At 39.2% G+C, this 25440-nt stretch overlaps 1 protein-coding gene and 1 long non-coding RNA gene across 8 annotated transcripts in view; one reads left to right on the top strand and one right to left on the bottom strand.

Annotated features, from left to right (window-relative positions):
* Positions 1-2576: 2576 nt before the first annotated feature.
* The window catches only part of SHLD2 (shieldin complex subunit 2), an 82946-nt gene continuing 60082 nt past the window's right edge, over positions 2577-25440 (bottom strand). For 5 of the 7 annotated variants that reach the window (XM_047824391.1, XM_047824392.1, XM_047824394.1 and 2 more), the window contains 5 exons: positions 25277-25411; positions 19015-19221; positions 12870-13098; positions 4733-4848; positions 2577-2922 (listed from right to left, as the gene is read on the bottom strand). In XM_047824391.1, the coding sequence (XP_047680347.1) occupies positions 2723-2922; positions 4733-4848; positions 12870-13098; positions 19015-19221; positions 25277-25411 (887 nt within the window). In that variant the 3' untranslated portion in view covers positions 2577-2722. Of the gene's footprint in view, positions 3215-4732; positions 4849-12869; positions 13099-19014; positions 19222-25276; positions 25412-25440 lie in introns of all 7 variants that reach the window. The other 2 variants (XM_047824396.1, XM_047824397.1) reach the window with 2 other exon arrangements.
* On the top strand, positions 3163-4329 carry LOC125147440 (uncharacterized). Its single transcript, XR_007145191.1, has 4 exons — positions 3163-3238; positions 3426-3572; positions 3898-4164; positions 4242-4329. It is a non-coding gene; the product is annotated as an uncharacterized LOC125147440 (long non-coding RNA).

Here is a 25440-nt window from a genome sequence, read left to right as displayed (position 1 = left end):
AGACAAAGAAGGGGAAGATGATAGGAGGGAAAGGACAGGAAAGGGAAAAGGAAATATGGGATGGGAGAGCAGGAGAGAACAGGGCAAGGAAAGAAACAATGGGAAAAACTGAAGGGAAGGAAAAGAAAGAATTAGTGGGTTGGGGTAACCAGATCACAAAATTTAAGCCAACGGATGCAACTGTGCTTGAAGCCAGTTATGTGAGCCAGTAAATCTTCCCCTTGTTTTTGCTCAAGCTAGTGTGAGTTGGGTTTTTATCATTTGCAACCAAGAGTCCAAATAAACCCATCCTTCTATGACTTCTTTTGCCTTTTCCACACTGATATACTTTTGTTTAAATATTTCTTTTTTTTAATTTTTTTTTAATTTTTATTTTTGAGAGAGAGACAGAGCATGAGCAGGGGAGGGGCAGAGAGAGAGGGAGACACAGAATCCAAACCAGGCTCCAGGCTCCGAGCTGTCAACACAGAGCCCGACACAGGGCTCGAACTCATGGACCACAAGATCATGACCTGAGCTGAAGTTGATCGCTTAACCGACAGAGCCACCCAGGCGCCCCTTGTTTAAATATTTCTTCACCAGCTTGCCTACAAACTCACTAAAAGCAGACCTTCTTATTTGTCTTTAAATTCCCAGTGCCGTGACCACAGTGAATTCTCAGTAAAAGTCTGCAGGGTGAATCACGTGTCCAATTTTGTTACACCTCTTGAAGATCAGAAACCCCACGCCTTAAAATACACCCCAAGATATAAAAGGAGATTTAGCACAGATGTCACTAGTGTGGAGAAAGGTGAGTGCTTCTCACAGCTGTTGGAGAAGCTGTCGGTTAATACCAAGTACGAATGGTTCTCGAAGACGGGAGAACTGTCCCTCTCAGCTGGACTGTCCGAAGATGAAAAATTAGATTTGCCTAAAATGTCTACAGTGGGGTTGCCAGATACAGATGCTAGACTGGCTGACATTCTTAGGCTACCCAAGTGAATGTTGTAAACATTTATGGAGTAGGTTAAATACAACTACTTGTACATCTCAGGTAAGGAATATACCTGGGAGCTGTGGCTCCCCTGATCCCAATTAAATAGATGATAATTTCCTCAGGACATAAGGAAGTCATTTTCAGCTTAAATAAGGGTTCATGGAAATATGTGTTAACCCATGAACTATGTACCCAACTCTGTGAAGGCAGATTAGTGTGACCTGCTGTTCTTGGTGTCACTTGAAATGGCTTAAAGACTTCTTCCCAACAAGGTGTGAAGAGCCATCTACTCCAGGGAGCTATGCTTTGGTTGATAAAAGGATTAGGCCGATTCTTGAGGACAAAGTGGGGAAGGGCAAGTTTAAGAGAATAGTGCTCTCGGTGGGCTTACACTGGGCGCATTTTATATCGGAACTCTGGATTTGCTTCTACTGTGGTTATCACTGAAAGAGCATGGCTTAGAAGACATCAGCTCTGGGCTTGAGACTCATCCCCCATCACATGAATTATCCGGGAGAGCCAACTGTTTTGTTGTTTGAATTCCACTATCTCCAGGTACACACGGGGACAACTCTTTTTGTACCCACCTTACTGGGTGATGGATAAAACCTTAGCAATCATTTCATTTAATCCCTTTACTTCCCCAGGAATTAACTCACCAAGTAAAGTACCTGTTCCTCCCCTACCCCCCTCCCCCTTTTTTTTTGGTCAAGGCTCCCTCCGAGGATTTGTTGAAAACTACTGACCTCCTCCACAGAAAGATGTGCTTCTGTATGTGTGCACTCTCTCACACACATTTCTGCATTTTATTTCTGGGAGGATCACAAAAGCCCTGAGGTTCATTTTTAGAAAAGCCAAATTAAAAAAAAAAAAAATCTAACAAACCCTGAATTAGAGAAAACAATTTCAATGAACCAAAAGAATTTTTAAAAGTACATGTACGGAAAAACAAACTGGTTCATTTAATTATGAATTTAGTTCATAATTCATTAGAGCAGTATTATCGCTCTACTAACCCTCAGCGTACTGCAAACGTCCGGGTCGAGCACCATCTCATCAGTGACGACCACTTGACACGAGCTCCTTCTACAACCGTGAGAGCACAAACGGGTGTTTGTTACTATGTCAGTTCAGTAAGGTGATCGGATCCTAGAGATGAACTAGCAACGTGGCTCTCTTCCGCCGTTTATAAAACGAGTTGAAGCAGGATCTTGTTGCCTTCATTTTCAAATACTTCTTAGACATGCTTGTCTTGAACTTGTCTAAACACAGGCTTAGGCAAACTAACCCATTATCATGTGTGGTTATAACCAAGGAAATCATTTCACATCGACAGTTTATTCAAGCAGGACTAAGGGAAAGCACGGAGAGTCTGTAAGCATGGCAGAAAAGCAACTCCCGAGGAAATGGCTTTCATCTGTGTCCTGTGGCCTTAGTATAGCTCTCGAATGGTGCAGGGACCCGTAGAGCGAACCTTTAATTCCCAGGACACTGCTGCATGTTGCCCTTACTACTAGAGCCTTCCTCTAGAAGCAGGAAAGGAAATGGCCAAAAACCAAACAGAAAACCTCGCAGAATTCTCTTTGAAAAAAACTCTCAATTTATATATTGAACACAATTCTCTTTATTAAAAAAAAAATTTTTTTTTTTCAAAACCCAAGGAAAAGCCCTTGCCAGACAGTCATTTCAAGACACAAATCATTCCAGCGGTCCTCCTTGAAGTACCTGCGATTTCCTCACGTGGCCTCAGAGAAGGGCACTGGGCGCGGGCTTTATGCCGTCCGGATAGACATCCAGGAGGGAGAACTCTTGCTGCAAGGGGAAGCTGTTTTCATCCAGCACAAAAAGGCTCTGCAGCTTCACCGCACAAGGCGCCCCTCCGCCTGCCAGCAGCGCGTGGAACAGGTCCGCGGCGACCATGCCGTACGTGACCTCTGACGAAGGGGCTGCGGAACGAGGAAACGCGCACAGCCTCAGCGTCCCTTCCGGGCGACGGAAACGCACAGGGCTAAGGGTTCACTGTTCCCCTTGGTTTCTCAAGCCCCAAACCCACTTTCCAGTTAGTTCTCTTTCTACCCCTTCTCCTTCTAGACACGGGCGCTGAGGATACTCTAGAATTGATGACCCACAGTTCACGGACAGGCTGTTCAGACTGACGGCAGTTCCTACTCGGCACAGCTAAGGGCTTCTTAAAACAACAGTGGAAAGAGCGGACATTAACATCTTCTTAAGTCAAGTCTGAGACAAAAAGAGTGTGTCCGGGTCAGAAAAGAACTCTTATTTATCCAGTCTACAGCCCTTATCATATGTATAAATTTATATAACAGAACCCTGAAGCAGCTATGCAATGAGCATCAAATCTTCATAACACAAAAATACTGAAATTATAGATATAGCTATGTCACTCTATGCTTGCACTTGTCCTATAGGCTTCCTTTTATTTTTTTAGGACACCAAATCCAGTTATTGAGCGGGGTGCCTCCATACTAGACTGACCAGGCACACATCAAGCTACACTCGCTCCCTGACCAACACCACCAGCCTTTCTTGGATCGGGTCTACAGACTCCTGGGCAGCCAATCACAAACTTTTGGAAGTGAGAGAATTCTCTTAACGATATTTTTCTTTCTTTCTTTCTTTCTTTCTTTCTTTCTTTCTTTCTTTCTTTTTTGTTTTTTGTTTGTTTGTTTGTTTTGTATTTTCACTTGGATAAGCTTAAAAGAAGTCAAGATTAGGGATCATTTGAATGGTCTGATGACCACTTTAGAACTGGTACCCACATGTTCCCTTAGGGTTACAATTTAATTAATGCCAGGAAGGACAACTTTGACTCTGTGGGCAAAACAGACATATATTTGATCTGAGGATGATGGGGCTTCTGTGAGAAACGAAGACTAACTGGTATTGTGCCTAAAATGAAGGGACAAGACTGAAAATACAACAAACAACCTTGAGAGAAGGCCTGAAAGAGCCAAAAGAATGCAAGTTAATAAAGACAGTGAATAAAAAAAGAACACAGAGCCTTCCAGTTAGGATGTGAAAAGCTGGAAAGAACATGGCTCCAACCTTAACAATTATTAGGAAAACTGAAGAAACTACAAAATCACAATTTATTGAGCCGCTAAGAAGGCAGAGGCAGTGAGACAGCCACACCCACTGAAGTGAGCGGGGACAGAACAGGAGTACAGGTGAGCCACAATTTTAATGACTTGCTAAAAGCCAAGTGTAGGCCAGTGCACAGGCGAGGGGAGTCTGTACCCTCAAGTGTGCTTCTCGTCCCTACCAGGTGCTCACAAGCCTGGACTGAGGGCAGGACAGAGAGAAAGCTTCCAACCTGGTGAGGCCAGGAGAAGGGGAGAAGTGGCCACAAGGAAAACACAAACCACCCCCCACCCAGGACCCCTCCACCCTCCTTTAAGGAACGAGAACCTTAAAGTGCTCCAGCAGGGACTGGCAAATCCTACTGCTCCAGTGCTGAAGATGGGAGAGGGGCGGGGAAGGTGAAAGAAAAATCCCCCCATTCCTGGGGGAGGAGCAGGAAACCGCCCAGGATCAAGACCATCAGGGGTGCCCTACTGCGGGGAGAGGGGCAGGTCTTATCTTCCAACTGACGTCCCCTTTGTTTCCTTTTTACGTGGATAGAAAAAAGACCTTAATTTACAGCATAGTGTTCTTTCTGCTCCAGTATACTGTGGACACCCCTGAAATGAATGGTCTCACCAACAGCAGCCCCTGGACGGCGTGTTGATACCTTACCAACAACTCTGCTGAGCCAGTCAGGAGAAATGTTGAGTAGCATCTTCTCAATCAGCTCTGATCCTACATGGACGCACACCTTATGTACTCCATCAGTGATGGTCATTAAAGCTGGCCTACAAAAGAGCAAATAACACACGACCCTCAACAAGGTTTTCAAATTAAAGAAATGCTTAAATACAAGGTCATTTCAAAGAGCACTGGGTTTTTATTCAGAGTCCATTTTAATTACTAAAATGACTCTAGGATGCTCTGAGACATCCTAGGAATAAGAGAAGGGCTTTTTTTTTTTAAGTTTCAAACAATAAATGGATAAATTTGATTTATTCCAGATTCATTTTAAGATTTCAGATACTAATATAAGAAAACATATTTTTACACCGTTGTGTAAATTATTTTTAGAAATAAAGATAATCACACATTTCAAAAATCACAATTTCAAGTCATTTTTCCCAACTGGGCTCTTTCCTGTCAGAACCAAACTATTAACCAAACTGTTCTGCATGTCACTAAACAGGGAACAAGATAAATCATTTCCAGTATGTCCTACAGCAGAATACTATGTGGGTGTTAAAAAGAATGAGGAAGGGTTATAAGTGCTATTAGGGAAGGAATGCCAGTCCTTAGATGGACTATAAGGAACCAACGACATGAATAAAACAAAGTGAATATTATTCTATCTATGCATTTTTTTATTTATTTGAGAGAGAGAACATGCAGGTAGGAGCAGGGGAGGAGTCGTGGTGGGGGGAGGGAGGGAGGGAGAGAGAGGGAGAGAGAGAGAGAGAGAGAGAGAGAGAGAGAGAGAGAGAGAGAAAATCCCAAGCAGGATCCACGCTCAGCCTGGAGCCCAATGGAGGACTTGATCTCATGACCCTGAGATCATGACCTGAGCTGAAATCAAGAGTTGGATGCTCAGCCAACTGAGCCACCCAGATGCCCTATCTATGTATTTTTATTTTTATTTTTTTAATTTTTTTTTAATGTTTATTTATTTTTGAGACAGAGAGAGACAGAGCATGAACAGGGGAGGGGCAGAGAGAGAGGGAGACACAGAATCTGAAATGGGCTCCAGCCTCTGAGCTGTCAGCACAGAGCCCGACGCGGGGCTCGAACTCACAGACCGTGAGATCATGACCTGAGCCAAAGTCGGACGCTTAACCGACTGAGCCACCCAGGCGCCCCTGTGTTTTTAAAGAAAGGACCCAAACCCATAAAATACCTAGGAATAAACCTAACCAAAGAGGTGAAAAATCTATACGCTGAAAACTATAGAAATCTTGTAAAATTGAAAAAGACAAAAAAAAATGGAAATACATTCCATGCTCATGGATTGGAAGAACAAATATTGTTAAAATGTCAATACTACCCAAAACAATCTACATATTCAATACAATCCCTATCAAAATAATATCAGCATTCTTCACAGAGCTAGAACAAACAATCCTAAAATGTGTATGGAACCAGAAAAGACCCTGAATAGCCAAAGCAATCCTGAAAAAGAAAACCAAAGCTGGAGGCATCACAATCCTGAACTTCAAGATGTATTACAAAGCTTCAAGATGTATTACCAAGACAGCATGGTACTGGCATAAAAACAGACACTTAGATCAATGGAACAGAATAGAGAACCCAGAAATGGACCCACAAACATATGGCCAACTAGTCTTTGACAAAGCAGGGAAGAATATCCAATGGAATACAGTCTCTTCAGCAAAAGGTGTTGGGAAAACTGGACGGCGACATGCAAAAAATGAACCTGGACCACTTTCTTACACCATACACAAAAATAAACTCAAAATGGATGAAAGATCTAAACCTAACACAGGAAGCCATCAAAATCCTAGAGTTTTGAGAAAGCAGGCAAAAACCTCTTTGACCTCAGGTGTAGTAACTTCTTACTAAACACGTCTCCGGAAGCGAGGGAAACAAAAGCAAAACTGAATTCTGGAACCTTGTCAAGATAAAAAGCTTCTGCACAGCAAAGGAAACAATCAGCAAAACTAAAAGGCAACCGACGGAATGGGAGAAGATATTTGCAAATGACATATCAGATAAAGGGCTAGTATCCAAAATCTATACAGAACTTATCAAACTCAACACCCCAAAACCAAATAATCCAGTGAAGAAATGGACAAAAGGCATGAATAGACACTTTTCCAAAGCAGACATCCAGATGGCTCACAGACCCGTGAAAAACTGCTCAATATCACTCATCATCACAGAAATGAAAATTAAAACCACCATGAGATACCACCTCACACCAGTCAGAATGGCTAAAATTAACAACTCGGTCAACAACAGACATTGGCAAGGATGCAGAGAAAGAGGATATCTTTTGCACTGCTGGTGGGAATGCAAGCTTGTGCAGTCACTCTGGAAAACACTATGGAGGTTCCTCAAAAAGTTACAATTAGAACTACCCTATGACTCAGCAATTGAACTACTAGGTATTTATCTAAGGGATACAGGGATGCTGTTTTGAAGGGGCACATGCACCCCAATGTTTATAGCAGCACTATCGACAATAGCCAAAGTATACAAAGAGCCCAAATTTCCATCGATGGACGAATGGATAAAGAAGATGTGGTATCTGTGTACAATGGAATATTATTCAGTGACCAAAAAGAATGAAATCTTGCCATTTGCAACAGCGTGGATGGAACTAGAGGGTATTGTGCTAAGCGAAATTAGTCAGAGAAAAGCAAATATTATATGACTTCACTTATATGTGGAATGTAAGTTACAAAACAGATGAACATAAGGGAAGGGAAGCAAAAATAATATAAAAACAAGGAGGGGGGGAAACATAAGAGACTTAAATACAGAGAACAAACTGAGGGTTGCTGGAGTGGTTGTGGGGAGGGGATGGGCTAAATGGGTAAGGGGCATTAAAGGGGAACACCTGTTGGGATGAGCACTGGGTGTTATACATAGGGGATGAATCACTGGAATCTACTCCTGAAATCATTATTGCACTATCTGCTAACTAACCTAGATAGAAATTAAAAAAAAAAAAGTGCTCATGTCCTTTAATAGAACGTTTCCTACAAGTATCCATAGGAAAATGGCAAAGGCCATGAGGACACAGAAAAAAAAAGCTTTGCAGGAAAGCAAAAGCAATAGCTCTTAAACCACCAACAATAAAAGTTCAACCTTATTTCTCACTTGTAATGAGAGAAATACACTTAAAGGGCCACTGAGGTTCCATTTGCAACTACTAGATGGTTGAAGAGCATGATTCTTGTTGGCAAGGTTGTGGGGCGATGGGTACTCTCATACATTGTGCAGGAAGTATGGAATTGATCCGGTGTCGATGGAAGGCACTCTACCAGTATCTGCCAGCCCAGAAATTATCCTGCAGCCATATAATCACTCATAGGAGGGGCATTTGTCTCAGGACGTGCACTGCAATACTGTTAGCAGTTGCGTTACATTTGGACACATCATTGTCTACCCACAAGGCACCAATTAAATATATGCCGATCTATTCAGGTATGGAATATGAGGCAGCCAACTAAAAGTGTGAGGAAGCTCCCTAACTGCTGACATGCACTGATTTCCAAAGTGAAAATGATGAGATGGGGAGAGAGTGCTGTGTGTCGCAGGGGAGTGAAATCTGGGCAGGGACGCGCACAGCCTGTGTCTGGACAGAGGCCCAGGACACAGTGGGTGGGGGGAGGGAGGGAGGGGATATTGTCACAGTAAGGCTTTTGTGTCTTTTAAACATTTCTATGTTGGTATTAGGAATGTCTTACAAATTAAATTTTACATATTAAAAACAATTTTTAAAAATTAAAAAAAAAGAAAGGGATATACATGTGCTGGTGTTAGCATAATAAATTACTAGACGAATATACAAAAAACTTTGACAAGCATGGAATCAGCACTGGTGGTGGACGGGGTGGGTGGGGAGGAACTTTCTGCTTTGTATCTTCCTCTACTGTTCGCATTTTTACCATGGCTATATTACCTTTTTTAAAAATAAACTGTGGGGCGCCTGGGTGGCGCAGTTGGTTAAGCGTCCGACTTCAGCCAGGTCACGATCTCGCGGTCCGTGAGTTCGAGCCCCGCGTCGGCTCTGGGCTGATGGCTCAGAGCCTGGAGCCTGTTTCCGATTCTGTGTCTCCCTCTCTCTCTGCCCCTCCCCCGTTCATGCTCTGTCTCTCTCTGTCCCAAAAATAAATAAACATTGAAAAAAAAAATTTTTTTTTAAATAAATTGTAGGGGCACCTGGGTGGCTCAGTCGGTTAAGCGTCCGACTTTAGCTCAGGTCACGATCTCGCGGTCCGTGAGTTCAAGCCCCGTGTTGGGCTCTGGGCTGATGGCTCAGAGCCTGGAGCCTGCTTCCGATTCTGTGTCTCCCTCTCTCTCTGCCCCTCCCCCGTTCATACTCTGTCTCTCTCTGTCTCAAAAATAAATAAACGTTAAAAATAAATTGTAAAAAATAAATTGAGAACAGGTTTTAGAAACAGACTCATTAATATAGAGGAATTTAACATAACAGCTAAACCACACTCCTGATTTTCCCCCTTTACCCGCGTGATGATTCTAGGTCTTTCCTCTTTTTCACTCTACTCTTTCCCCCATGCTGTCTTTCCTCCTTCATTCTTTATTTCAGCAAATACACACTCAATATCTACTATGTGCCAAGTACCATGCTAAGCACTGGGTGCTTGCTAGGAAACAAGACAAATCTGGTTCCCTCACATGAGGAGTGTAAGAGTTTAGAGGGGCGAAAAGACAGTAAGCATTTTGACTGTGATGCCAAGATGATTCAACAGGGAGAGAACAGTCTCTGCAACAAATCATGCCGGGACAACCGGATATCCACATGTGAAAAAATGAAGTTGGACCCCTTCCTTATAATCCTTACAACTCAAAATACACTATGGACCTATATGTAAGAGTCAAAACCATAAAATTCTTACAAGTATAGGAGTAAATCTCCATGATCTCAGCTTAAGAATGATAGCTTTCTTAGCTACGATACCATTTAAAAGCACAAGCAACAAAAAGAAAAACACATAATTAAAAAATGTTGGCAAGGATGTGCAGAACTTCATATACTCTTGGTGAGAATGTAAAACTGGGCAACACCTTTGGAAAACAGTTTGGAAGTTCCTCAAAAAGTTAAACATAGAGTTACCATACAACCCAACAATTCTAAAACGTACATTCACATGAAAATGTGTACACAAATGTTCACAGCAGTACTATTTATAGCAGCCAAAAGGTGGGGAGCAGTCCAAACGTTGAGTTGGGGGGGGGGTGCCTGCTAATGGAAATGGGGCTACTGGGGGCAGGGATGATGAAAATGTCATAAAATTGACCATGGTGACAGCTGCATAACTCCGTGAATATACTAAAACCATGGATTGTATATCTTGGATGGGTTCATTCGATGCTACGTGAGTTCTACCCAATAAAGACGATTTTTAGAAAAGACAGAACACAACTAGACAAGTACAAATTGCAATGTGCACATGCCTGGTGCTGTAGCAGAAAATCGAGGGATTAGGAAGGCCTCCTGATGAAGTACCATTTGAACAGAGACGTGAGGGAGCCAGGCTGGTGGAATCAGGCAGAGGGAAGAACACGCAAGAAAGCCCACGGAGAAGAAGAACGAGTGTCCAAGAACTGCCCGAAGGCTGGGGTGGCTGGAACACAGCAAGCAGGGGGATGCGTGGCAGCAGACAAGGTTGCAGGCACGACACGGGCACAACAGTGTAAGGGGAAACTCCTGGAAGGTGTTTAAGTGAGGCAGCGATCACCCAGTCAGCTGCATAGAGAATGGGCTGGAGTGGGCAAAGGCAGAAGGAGACCAACTGAGAGACGATGCTGCTCTGACAGTTTGAGCAAGACACAGCAGCGGCTTGGACCAGGCCCACGTGCTGCTGGACCAGGACGCACTGACTTCCCTTTCTGGTTTCACAATCACTGAGGTTTCAGCAAGGCCAGGTGAAAAGGATGCCACGTGCTCTGCAATGTGTGGGATCCCCTCTACAATTGGAAAGTGTCCTGCCTGAAATGTCAATAGTGCCCCTGAGTCTGAGGAACAGGACTAAGATGCCAGCAGTGGAGACGGAAAAAAGCAAGTGAATTTGTGATACAGTTTTGGATGAAAATTTGTAGGACTTGCCAGTAGATCAGACATGAGAGGTAAGGAAAAAGAAATGATTTAAAGGTTATGTGCAGGTTTCTAGGTTACGGGGGTAGACGGTGATGCCATTCACTGGGAAGTATAAAAATGGGAAGAATCCAGTTTGATACAGATGGGAAAAAATAAGAGAGTCAATCTCAGGCATTTTTAATGTGGGATACCTGACAAATATTCAAGTAGGGAATTCAGCATCTCAATACTTGAGCTTGGAGAAGAACACCAGGGTAAAGATGCAAATGAAAGTCACCAGCACATAGAAAATCCTTTGAAGGCAAGTATGAGACTCAAACCATGGTATCTAATGTTTCCACTGGAAAAGCAGCTCCAAGTTGCAAGTAACCAACATAAAATGTGATTGATCCACTCACAGTATGGGACTGTCCTGCCATAGGAATGTTCATTAAGTATTTCATAAAAGACTTTTAAGTACAAGAAGTATGCTTGTATCAATCGATATAACCTCCACAGCACTAAATATCAGGTGAACATACGTAGACACCTAATAACTGCCTAATTTATGGAGTCTTTGAAAAATAATCAGAGCTTTTTCTTCTTCAGTTTGCTGACTGAGTTATGTAAAGTCCTAAGTGATGACTTATGCGATGTTTTCTGAATCACGTATGTGATAATTTGAAAGAACCTGTCATTTAATATCTCAAAGTTTTCTTTTAATCTGGATCCTAAACCTAAGAACAATATAAAGACTTTTAAATAAATTTTTTAAAAAACCCAACTCTTACTTTGTCTATCAAAATTCGAGTAACAAAAAGAATTAGCACTACCTCTTCAACGCAGTATTGTTTAGGATTAGACCTTATGTACCTCATCCTAGATTATACCATAATCGGGCGATATTGATCTGTGAGGTCCTTCTCTTGAACAGTTATTCTTTAGACTGAATATTCAAAGTCTCTCTTCTCTTTAAGGGATATTTATTGGTTAATGTTTTTGTCCAATAAACAATATATTGATTAGGAACATTAAGAATGGCATAAAATAACACATATACTCTGTAAGGAGCCTTAACTGTTGCTAAGAAATCAATTTTAATTAATTATGTTTCTTATATACCATGCATCTTAATTTAATTTTCTTTCCCATACAAGCAACCTTCAGAGTAAGAGCAAAATGTACTTACTTATTTATAAGGTTTATAGATTAAGCTTCTGAAAATGTTCTTAATGTATACCATGATAACATGCTGAATACATGTGCATTTAGTTTTTAGATACTGCAGTAGTTAGAAATAGAAAAGAGCATAAGACACTGATGGCTATTCTGTAAAGCCATATAATTTACAAGATAAAAAGAAAAAGATTATCCATGACTCTGAACATTTATTATTTGAAAAATGTGTTTTCCACTGAGCTGGTTTGCAATTTTACCAAAGAACATTTGCAATCCTTAATTTCTAATATAAAGTTGGAAAAACTAAGGCACAGAAAAGTTAAATATCTTATTAGCTTGCATAACTCAGAGGTTAGATCATAGAATACTTTTAACTTTTAAATTCCAATTATATGTTAAGGTAGGGAAATCAGTTTCTCATGAGCCATTTAGATCTTGGTTAAAAATATAAACCAAGTAAAAATTTTCTTCAATATAGCTGCTTGAAGACAATAAAAATCTCCCAATTACTGCTTTTAAAAATCCCTGTTATGAGTACTGGATGATTTTTGCTTTCATAAATAACCATTTGTCATTCAAGGGAAAAAAATGTATTCTCTTGGATTTAGCTCTAGTTAGTTCTCATAGGGTGATGCGCGCTGAGGAGGGCACCTGTTGGGATGAGCACTGGGTGTTGTATGGAAACCAATTTGACGATAAATTTCATATATAAAAAAAAAGAAACTTAAAAAAAAACCCAAAAAACCAAAAAAAGAAAGTGAGAATTGATATATACGATTTGTTGGTCATTTCCGGTCCTCTAATAATAAATATCTTCCGTCCCACTGGCTTGCCTGGCTGCCTCACCTGTAGTACAGCTTCTTCATCGTAAAGGGCAAGCAGCTGTAGCACTGTTTATAGATCTTATTCCCATCAGTTTCCAGTTCCGATCCGCACTTTGCACAGCCAGTATATACGATGTCAGGAAGGGAAGAGAGGATGCTCCTCAGGGAGCTGTGGTCACTCAGAGTTATCTTCTGAGCTGCTGTAACAGGTATCACTAGCTCTAAAATCTGGGCTTTGATTAGAATCACTCCTACAAGAGACCAACAAAAAGACGTATTTATAAATGATAGGACCAAAATTATAACTGCAGTTTACAAACATGGTTAATGATATGGTTGATTCAGTTGCTTTTACAGTGAAGGATATCCCTGAGGACTCGCTTTTGGTCTTCTCTTTTGTTCACTCTTTCCCTGGACAATCTCACCCACTTGCAACTTCAGTGTTTACTCTGGGAAGTGAGGGGTGAGCTGCCGGTAACTAAAAGTAAAGATTTATTTGGAGAGTTTGGTTGCAGAGGTGAGTGTTTTCTTCCTCTCTGTTCTCTAGCATCATGCAAAATAAGGTCTATCCTTCTTTCGGGGAAATTCCTTCAAACACTTGAAACCAGCTAATATACCCTCTTTCCCTGTCTTGTCTTTCTTCTGATCATTGCTAAAAGCCAAGTGGCAGGTCAGCTATTCTTTCAGTCTCTGCTTTATCCAAAATAATACACCACTAGCTTATCCTCTGTTTAAACTTTGTTTTTGTTTTTCAATTTCCTGCCCATCACCATCCATTCTCTGGGCATAGGTTACACAGCACATGAGCACCAAGAGTCTGCATTTACGAAATGTGTGACTCGCCAGGACATTGAGCATGTTCCTTGACTGCTCACTGGCTCATGCATTCACCTGTTAGACAAATACTGAGTATCTAGTATCTATCAGGCATTCCCTTTTCCTAATTCACTTTTGCCTTATTATATACTAGTGAGGTCTGTGAGTTCATCTGAGTTCATCTTCTCCCCTCCTCTCCAGATTCAGTTTAAAGCCTTTATTTAAGCCTTTGGATTTGTTCTTCTTCATCCTTTTAGCAGGGAGTATACTCCAGGTCAGGAACTCATCCTTCTGGCTACCTATGCTCTTTTTGGGTTATCTTCTTTAAGACTCCCACTAATGGTGACTTTCCTATTCCTAAGTCCTTCTGTTTGCTTTAGTCTTTTGGCACCCAAAGACTTTTACAATCATGTCCTGTATCCCTACATGAATTGCAAGAATACGTAGTGGTCAGCATACTTAATAAACTACAGCAGACTCTACATCACACCTTTCCACAGACATGTTGAATCACTAAAACATTGATGAAAGAATTCAATAATTTTAGAAGAACACTAACATCACTCCTAACATTTTATAAATTTACACACCTCTATAAAAGAATTAAAAGTTCATTATTAATGTAGTTTCTGTTTCAAGGGGGTTTATAGCCTGCTGGGTACTGACATTCTGCTGATGGAAGGACCAGATGCTGAGTAAGCATCTTCATTTCTTTATAAGGAGCCAGGCACAGCCTCACCCCATCCAGCTTCTGTGAAGTTTTGTTAAGAGAACAGAGTTTCTTAGGAAATTGTCCCATGTTAAGCTCCCTTTCTCCCTCCTTTTATTTAACTGAAACATGTCAGGAAAAAACTGCTTGTACTTCTATATACTCTATCCATTTCTGTCTTAAAAACACATAAACAATGAGAGAAACAATGAATTTAGCCCTCATAAGTGAACACAAAGAGAAGGAAAAATGGCTAAAAGGACCACTCTGAACACAGCCTAACCAGGGACTGACTGTACAGCACAAAGTCTCTGCATGGTTTAACAACAGGGAGTCCATCTCCAGAGTTTGCAAGAACATGCCCAATCCTCAGCCTCAGCCCCCAAACCAAATCTTCAGAGCTGTGAGCACCTATTTTGTTAGTGTTTATGATAGTCATTTTTATTTTAAAATCTATTTCTATGTCTTCAATTCCAGCAGGGAGCTGCTCTGTGTAAGCAGTAGATAATAGAGCTGACCTCTCCATGACACCAAGTTAAATGTAGACCCTATTCTACCTGTGGCATACTTTCTTGCAGCAACCAGCTCCATAAGCCTATAGTGCTCTTGGAGGGCAGAGGAGGGGTGCATAAATATGAAGCAGTATAAAAATTTGCATATTCTATCATCTGTGTTCATCTTCTAGAAATGTTAATTTTTTAAGGTTTTACTTTTAAGTAATCTCTACACCCAACACGGTGCTCGAACTCATGACCCCAAGATCAAGGGTTGCATGCTCTACTGACTGAGGCAGCCAGGCGCCCCCAGGAATATTAATTTAAATTAACTGTTAGTATTGGGGTGCCTGGGTGGCTCAGTCAGTTACGCATCCGACTTCAGCTCAGGTCATGATCTCTTGGTTCATGAGTTTGAGCCCTGCATTGGGCTCTGTGCTGACAGCTCAGAGCCTGGGAGCTGCTTTGAACTCTGTGTCTCCCTCTCTCTCTGCCCCTCGGCTGCTCACACTGTGTCTCTCTCAAAAATAAACATTAAAAATTAAAAAAAAATTAACTGTTAGTATTAATAAATGTTGCAATGTAGAACTAGGTATATGGAGTTCTTCTCTAAGAATAAGTCTCTGTATTCCATTAAAAGTTGGGTTTTTTGAGAGGTGTTACTGTTTTTGTTTTCCACTTGCATTCTCCTTAGACTTAATAATGGTCATATCTTGGAGAACATATATGCATACATATGTGAATTAACACTACACAAGTCAGAAAATTTTAATCTGGCATTTGGCCAACGTAGAAAAAGGGACTGGATTTATGCTCCCATCTTATGATATAATAAAAAATAAATATCTAATCTTTGTCCCTAGTTCCTGGCACAGAGCTCTAAAAAATGCTTGGATCTCCAAGTGATAAGAGTGACTTCCGTATGCTAATAAGATGATGACGGGAGGCTGGGGGCCCATGGGCAGCTTCAGGTCTTGGTGGGGAAGGGGGCTGATGACCAGAAAGACCAAGGCATGGTTAGAGAGTTGGAACTTTCAGCTCCACCCCCCAAAACTCTGGGGAGTGGAAAGAGGTTGGAGACTGAATTAATCACAAACAGCCAGTGGTTTAATCAATCATGCCTACACAAGGAAACCTTGATAAAAACCTTTAAACAAAAGGGTTCAAGGAGCTTCTGGGTTAATGAACATGTTGAGGTACTGGGAGAACCTGAAAAGGGTGGAGGCTCTGTGCCCCTTCATCCATACCTTGCCCTGTGCATCTCTTCCATTTGGCTGTTCCTGAGTTGTATCCTTTATACCAAACCACTAAACGCAAATAAAGAGTGTTCCGGGGGCACCCGGGTGGCTCAGTTGATTAAGCGGCTGACTCTTGAGTTAGGCTCAGGTCATGATCTCACAGTTCAGTTTGTGAGATGGAGCCCTTGTGTCAGGCTCTGCATTGACAGCACCAGCGCAAAGCCTGCTTGGTCTTCTCTCTCTCCCTCTCTCTCTCTGCCCCTCCTCTGCTCACACGCGTCCTGTCTCTCTCTCAAAATAATAATGTTTTGTTTAATGGATACATTGGAGTTCATCAAGATTCAAAACTTAGGGCCTTCAAAAGACCTGGTTAAAAGAACAAGTGAGGGGCGCCTGGGTGGCGCAGTCGGTTAAGCGTCCGACTTCAGCCAGGTCACGATCTTGCGGTCCGTGAGTTCGAGCCCCGCGTCGGGCTCTGGGCTGATGGCTCAGAGCCTGGAGCCTGTTTCCAATTCTGTGTCTCCCTCTCTCTCTGCCCCTCCCCCGTTCATGCTCTGTCTCTCTCTGTCCCAAAAATAAATAAATGTTGAAAAAAAAATTAAAAAAAAAAAAAAGAACAAGTGAGAAGACAAGTGATAGACTAGGAGAACATCTTTGCAAAGCATATATCTAATAAATAATTTTTATTCAGAATATAAAGAACTCTCAAAATTCAATAATAAGAAAATAATCAGCCCTTGTTTTTTAAATGGGCACAAGATTTCAGTTGACACTTCATCAAAGAAGACATATGGATGGCAATGAAGTACATGAAAAGATGCTCAATATCATTAGCCAATAGGGAAATGCAAATTAAAACCACAACCACCTATCATTACCTAAATTAAAAAGAATGCTCATACCAAGTGTTGACGTGGATGTGGGAAAAACAGAACTCCCACATACTGCTTGGTGGAAATGTAAAATGCTACAACTACTTTGGAAAACAGTTTGATGGTTTCTTAAAAAATTAAACACACATCTACCATACAATACAGCTATTTATTCAACTCCTAGGTACCTACCCACCAAAAAAGAAAGGACTATGTCCATCTAACACTTTATACATGAATGTTTATAGAAGCTTTACTTATAATAGCCAAGAACTGGAAACAACCCAGATGTCCATCAGCAGATGAACAGACAAATCGCAGTGCATTCATACAACAGAATAAAAAGGAATGAATTAGTGATATGCACAAAAGCAGAGATACATCTCAAAAGAATTTGCTTAAAGATGCCAAACAAAACAGTGTACATAATATATGATTCCATGTATAAAAAATCATAGAAAAGTCAAACTAATCTCTGGTGATAGAAAGCAGATTGATTGCCTAGAAGGATCAGGGGGCAGGCATGCGTGGAAGGGAGAGATTACAAAGGGGCAGACTGGTGATGGTTTAACGACTGTGGTGATGGTTTCATGGGTTTCGTGTCAAAACTCACCAGTGTGAATGTGTATACTTCAAATAAGGGCAGTTTACTGTATGAAAATTATGCCCTAAAAACTCAGTTAAAAACCTTTTTAAATCTGACACTCTGAGCCGTATTTGAAAAGCACTCTGATAGATCCTCTGCTCTGCCTATGATACAACTTACACGTTTCTGTGGATGTACCAAAAGGGGGTATAGCGTGCCAGCAAAAAGTCCCAGAAATAAACTTAAAAATCTTAGCATGTGATCTCTTAGGAGCTTCAACCCATTTCATTTTGGAACAGATTCTTTTTTATTAGAATTGCAAAAATAATCTTATTTCACTTAAACCACACCTAGCATTTAATAAAATCTAAAACTATCTATAAGAATTCAGAAAATTACTCATGCAAACGGGAGAATAAAATTAAAACTTACTATCAAGATCCAAAGTTCCTGAGATATTCTTAAAAACTTAACCTACAAAAGCACCAAAAATGGTAATCTTATATAAATTCTGAGAAAAAAAATTTGACCAAATATTTTCTTCTTCATTAGAAAATTTAAATTATGTAACAATAAACCTACAGATACATTCCATTTTTTTCAACCCTCATTTCCCCTCCAAAAACAATTGCTACAATAACCACTAGAAAACATTCTATTAGTTTCCAAGATTGATGATCACTGACATTTACTGATTATTGGCATTTAGCAACCTTAAATATAGCCTTGAATGCCGTCTAATTTGTTATACTTTTAACTAGGAGTTAGCATACTTTTAGCATCATCTCTGTACTTAGGAAGCCAATGCAATTTATGAGAAGTATTTTCCACTTGTATCACTTTATCTAGTTATTTTCACTATTTGACTCTCTTTATTCTGAAGTGTATAACATATTGAACCTAAAGCACATTCCTTTTACTACTGCACTCTAATTACTTTAATGGTATTAACTTCATGGAAAGCGTGTACATGAATAAAATCCATTTCCAAGCCATTCTTTCATGTAGTGTTTCTGAGGATTAATTTTATACCCATATATGCACACACACATACAAATACGTGAGTTCAGAAAGTACATTATATTTTACTAAGCAGTAAGCAAATTGCGTGGATTCTATATCAATGCTAAATTTTAACAACCATGTACAGGTAGCAGCTTAGAAACTTGATAAAATGCTTATCTCAACAGTCACTCTGGTTAGGGTCATTTTTCTATTTCCGGTTTATTAAATGATGAACGGCTTGTATAAATATGCAAAAAATATTTTTAAGTAATTCTCTAATAATTACAACTTAACCTCAAAGGATTGGTAGACAGAAAGCTCAGAAGATGCAAATATCTGGTTCGGCTATTTATGATGATCTGTATTTCACTTTTATGTTCAATTGTACATTTTTCCCCACAAATGGCAGCTTAAACTAGCAGTGTCTTACATATATAGAGATCTTACCTGAACGCTTATCCTCTAAGTGTGTTGCCAAATCTGACATCTTCACAAAGGAGGGCATGCTTTTTTGGAATTTTGCTTTAAATTTAACCGCCCTTATATCATCATCAAACAGGCACTCACAGGATGACCAAAATGTTGTATGCAATTCTAAGCTTTCTAGGATGTAATTGCGCTGAACAAAAAGATATTTAAATTCCCAAATATAATCTTAAACAAACAAACAAACAAAAACAAAAAGTCACCAAAAAAGAAATAATCTAGGCTCAGAATCAAATTAAATAGATCAATCTGATTAAATCAGTTAAATGCAACATTTATCGCACTAAGGAATTTGGGTGTAAAGAGACAAAATGTGAACGCTGTTTTAAGGCAATAGGATAACGATGCTGGAGATAATTTTAATAAAAATGTTTTCTAAAGATTTCCTGGTCTCTTAAACAGTCATAATTTATCATAACCAACTGCTTTTCAGAGTAGCTATTTCCTGTTTTGGTATCTACAGGCAAAGATTTTTAAAAATAGTAAGGCATAGAAATGGACACATGTCTGCCATAAGTAATACCTCTCATTGATTTTCCAGCACCTTTGTTTTCTTATTTAGCTAATTTTTCCAGGACCAAAAAAAAGCATTGAGAGACAATTGCATGTATTTTTAGCTCCGTCAGTAATAATTTGAATCCTTAAAACCACAGTAGCACAGAGCTCCTTTTCAAATAATCACATTCTATATTAATAAATTCAACTTTATAATAAAACAAAAAGATTTCTTAGCACTAAGTTTTCTAATAATAACAGCTATTTTTATAAAACAGTATTTTTAGTTTCCTTCAGGCAATAAATCTAATTCACACCCCTCCCCAACACTGCCTCCTTAGTTTTTTTCCTTAGTTTTGTTTGGAAAAATGGACAGTCTTAAAAACGGTAAATCTGTACAGACAGAGCATCGTTAGGAAGAGCTAAATCATATATATTCCAAGTTATTGCTTAAAAACAATAGCTATTTTTAAAATGGTTTGCTTGTCTTATTATAAAATACATGCTTAGAAATGAGAGAAGCTAAATAAGCAAATAAATAACACCTGTAACCTCAACATCCCCAAATCAACACAGTTAACACTTTTGTGGACATCCAGTTGTTTTCAATGTGATTTTTACTTAATATGTTAAATATATTTTGTATGTCCTTAAGTATTATTCTATATTAATTTTTTTAATGTTTATTTACTTTTGAGAGAGAGAGAGACAGAGAGACAGAGAGAGAGCAAGCAGGGGAGGGACAGAGACAGAAGGAGACACAGAATCCAAAGCAGGCTCCAGGATCCGAGTTGTCAGCACAGAGCCCAATGCAGGGCTCGAACCCATGAACCACGAGATCATGACCTAAGCCGAAGTCGGATGACCAACTGACTGAGCCACCCAGGCGTCCCATTATTTTATATTATTTTAAAATACTACATAATATGTCAATACTTTGGCACAGATATTCCAAAATCTTAAAAATTATTATAGCAATTCCCTATTTAAAGCATGTTGGTTGTTTTTTCAATTCTTTACTATTATAACAATACTGTGATAAATATATTTTTAGCTACATCTCTATAGCCATGAGAAATTCCTAGAAGTATAATCATTAGGTGAAAGGTATTCCAAATTCTGAGATTTTCAAACACATTATCAGTTGTCCTCAAGAAAGGTTTTGCCAATTTACATTTCCAATAGTTTATGAGAGTAGCTGTTCCTCCACATATTCTCTATCAATTTCTCAGGAGAAAAATCACGGGCTGTCATTATCTTATTTGTGTGCCTTCAATTACTAGTAAGTAAATTTTTTTCATACATTCATTGGCCATTTTTATTTCTTCTTTGGGGGACTTTCTGTTCATATCTCTTGCCCATTTATCCTTACAGATATTTGTCTTTTGCTTATTGTATTATTTTCTGACAAAATGCAGTATTTTTTTCTGGTTTTTCACTTTCTTTTTAATTTGGTATATGGTGATTTTTATGTACGGTTCTTGTTGCTGCATTTTTTTAACCTTCTAATCTTTTTTTTTTTTAACGTTTATTTATTTTTGAGAGAGAGAGAGAGACAGAGCATGAGTATGGGAGGGGCAAAGAGAGGGAGACACAGAATCCAAGCAGACTCCAGGCTCTGAGCTGTCAGCACAGAGCCCGACGCGGGGCTCGAACTCACGGACCGCGAAATCATGACCTGAGCCGAAGTCAGCCGCTTAACCAACTGAGCCACCCAGGCGCCCCTAACCTTCTAATCTTTAGATACCAAATAAGTTTGCTTATATTTTCTTCTACTACTCACGGTTTCTTTTTTTAAAAGATATTTGAAACTTTAATGCATCTGGAATTTATTTTGGCACAAATATGAAGTATAAACTTAATTCTCCTTTTTCTCAAATTGTTAGCTCAATATTTCAAACATTATCTGCTCTTTTTCCAAAAGGAAAAAGTTTCCTTTATTTCTTAATTATAAATAAAATATATTTACTATAAAATATTTATACAATAAAAGAAAAGAGCAGTAATAGATAAGATTGGCCAATGTTTTAATATAGTAGATAATGGGTACTGTAGCTCATTATATTATTTTGTATATATTAAGTTTGAAGTTTTTACTAAAGGTTTAAAAAATAAATGTGGATTCACACATCCATATAATTCAAACTAGAGGCATAAAGAAAAAAAACACACATAGCATTTTAGTATCTCCAATTCTTTAGTATTTAGTATTTCCAATTCTTTTAATGTATACGCATACTTACATACCCGCTTTATTAAAATGGGATCCTATTGTACATGAAACTATATAATGTACTTATTTTTTTCCTTTTTCCATGTTTTTAGTTGCCATTATTGCACCAATACGGCATATGCTTTATATACATATATATTTCATTTTCAATTTTATCATGTACTGTTTAAACTAAATATTAACATCATTTCCATCTCTCCAGGCTAATGAACATACATATCTTTGGTAGTGAATACCTTTCTGTGTCCACCCAGACCACAAATGACCTTCTCAACTGCTCCTTCACCCTCTGAAATAAGCTAAGGCATTCCTATTGTACTTTCCCACCCTGTCCCTGAGGCCACAGTTGATTGAATAGAATTCAATCCGGGCAATCAGATTTTCTGTGCTAGGAATTTGGAAATGGCACTGGTCTAGGTTAAAAGGAAAAGTAAGAGCAGGAACTACAGAGTAACCATCTTCTGCTGCCTTCCCTATGGTTGAAAAGCAGAGGAAGTCTGCAAGGAGTGAATAAAGCAGACAGACAGAGAAGCTGCCTGGTACCCACAAAGCTTTCTAGCTCCCAGTCCCAAGAACCCCTGAACCCATCAGCGCTCTTGCTCTCTGCACCCTGAGACATTCATTCCTGTATACTTCAGATACATCCCCCTGAATTGCTGAAATTACCCAGAGAAGAGGTCCAGTTCTAACTACAAGCCCTCTGTGCCCAAGTTTAAATGTAATTTCTTAATACATTCCATGGATTGCAAAACCTCTGTGCACAGACATTTTCAAATGTGTGGGGTTTTTTTCCTTATCATTTGAAATGAAGTTACTTCCTCCTCAAACTTGAGTCTCTTACTTCTTAAAGACTGGGAATTTTGACTGGTTGCTTAATCTGTATTTTATTCTTAATTCATTTATTCATAAAGAAAACAGGGGCACGGGGGTGGCTCAGTCGGTTAAACGTCTGCCTTCAGCTCAGGTCATGATCTGGCGGTTTGTAGGTTCGGCCCCACATCTGGGCTCTGTGCTGACAGCTCAGAGCCTGGAGCCTGCTTTGGATTCTGTGTCTCCCTCTCTCTCTGCCCCTCCCCGCTCACACTTTGTCTCTCTCTCTCTCTCTCTCTCTCTCTCTCTCTCTCTCTCTCTCAAAAATAAATAAACATTAAAAAAAGAAGAAAACATCTATGAGGGCAGGCACAGTGCTGTGTAATGAGCATACAGTGGTGAACAAGCATGGCAGGATGCTTGTATTCATAGAAATTTTAATCTATGGAGAAAATCAGTTTTCAAGCAAGCAAATAAGGTGGATAATCCTGATTGTGTTCAGTGGCACAAATGGCCTTCAAAGAGTTGATCTGATAGAGAGTGGTTATGCATATGTGTGAGAGGTCCCTCTGAGAATATGAAATTGGGGCTGAGAAATGAAGGAGCCATCCACGCAGGGAGCTTCAGGGGAAAGCACTCTGGACAAAGGAAACATGTAAATTCAGGATCCAAGCCAGGAAAAAGATCAGCAAGTTCAAGTAACAGAGAGGAGTCATGTGCAGGTTGGACTAGTTAGTCTGAGGGAGACTGGTATTGAGACAATTTGTAATACATTTTTATATTGAATCATGAATTAAGGATGTGAATAGATTTCAAACTTCCATGCAGACCTAACTATGATTTTGCATGAAGTATAATCACAAATGTTGGGATCATTTGCATTACTCTGCCTATTTAGTAATATCACAAGAGTGATTTACTATAATTTGTTACATTTTTAAAGTATTAAATTTCTATTAAATACTTTCAGGTGAATATTGCATTAGAATGGCATTCACTTCTGAATAGCTTATTTTATGTACCCACTTATCCCTAAGAAGTCCACACTCATTAGGACCTAGACTGTGATCAACACTTGCTACATATGAGGCATCCCAAATTCCCATGCATATTTCAAAAGAATGTGAATTTGGGATTTCTTATTATTCTTCCCCCAAAACATCACCTCTGTGATCTCCAGTATTCAGTAACAACTACCTGACGGTCATTTCTGATTATATCACCTACATGTGAGTTTGTTATCCTCAGGAACAAGTAAAACCAGTGCCCAGTGTGGAGGTTAATATAGAGAATGCCTCAAGAAGTCCTAAATGAATACATAAAATGCTAACAATTTTTGAAGGGAGAATCACTTACTTAGGTGATCCTTCAAAATTGGTATTATCCTATTTTAAAAAGAATAATCTTGAGGTATTGAGGTGGATATCATAACTTAAAAGTGATGGTAATGAATAAAGTATGCTAAATGAATGAATGAACAAAGAACAACTGTATCTTAATTCCTGGACTCACAAATTTTCAATATTAACCTAAATACCATAGAATTATCTAGAGACAACTGGAATGTCTCTTCTATTAACCAAAGAACTACTACTTTTCAAAGAATATCCACATTAAGCACAGAGCAGTGTGCTTGGCTACAGCTCCATTATCAATGGAATAACACCTTTGACCTACATTTTGTCCCGCATGCACTAGACTCATGTTCCCAGCTCTGACATAATGGTCAATAATGATGGCTGGTCTACCACTGACACGTGTTTGTCGGATTTCTCAACTGAACAAATATTTGTTGCTGTTTGATCCTAACATGAAAGTCAAAAGTCAGACTTATCTCAAATCTTGGTTATGGGCTATTAATGATTAAAAGAGAGAATGTGACAGATCGTATCCTTAGATAATTATTTTGTAGGTAGAAGTTTGGGAAGAGGCATTAACTCTTTGGGGTAAAAAAAAAAAAGTCACACACCTAATCAATCTGTAGATTAATTTAGCAGGATAAAATGACTGGTAAGCCACTAATTAAACTATCTCTGACTGTTACAACTAAAGAATCTCACAATATCAAAATGAAGATACATCATTTTCTTGAAACATCAATTCCATTTAATTAAATACATCATAAATTATTATTAAGTCCTGCTTTAAAGAAAACAGAATCGTGGGTCATATTTTAAACACGAACATTCTATGGATGGCTAATAGTCCGCGCTTTTAGAACAACTGGTACAAAAGCCTGGAATGCGCTCATTTATTAAACAGTAACATTGAGACTTGAAAGGGTTAATGCAGCTCCCCTAACATCTGCCTTATAACCAGGGAGAAGTTTATTTATCAGGGTACTTTGGCTGAATAAAAACTGTAGAAGCTTCTCCAGAATTCAATTTTAAAGAACATTTCCTGAAGGAGATAAGACCTTCGCTAAAAAGGTAAAGTAGTATACCTGGGAATAAGTAGAAGCTTTTATTCTACCACCATTAATTATAGAGGACTTTTCAGATCACTAAACTGCTTACAGGAGGTATAAAATTATAACAGAAGAAATCTCAAGAATAGTCAATTATGACCACCTACTATTTCAAACACAGCCCTTCTTAATCTCTTAAGAAGTTCCTCATCTGAAGCTCATAAGCATTAATCATTTACCTAACTATAAATAAATTAAATGTTTTCTGGTGTATTTACCTTTTTTCCTTTGAAGTTGAGGGTACCAGGCTGCTCCAGGACCCCATAATACAAGCACATAATGTTGACCTTGGACCTGTTCCACTGTTAACATAACTTTCCTTTGCTTCTGTCCTCTATAACTGTATAATGCCTCTGGAAAAGAAATATTTTAGTTGGCATTA

Source organism: Prionailurus viverrinus, chromosome D2, assembly GCF_022837055.1.
Source record: "Prionailurus viverrinus isolate Anna chromosome D2, UM_Priviv_1.0, whole genome shotgun sequence".
Taxonomy (NCBI): domain Eukaryota; kingdom Metazoa; phylum Chordata; class Mammalia; order Carnivora; family Felidae; genus Prionailurus; species Prionailurus viverrinus.
Note: the sequence above shows the minus strand (reverse complement) of the source record. Positions and strands in the feature narration are given on the sequence as shown.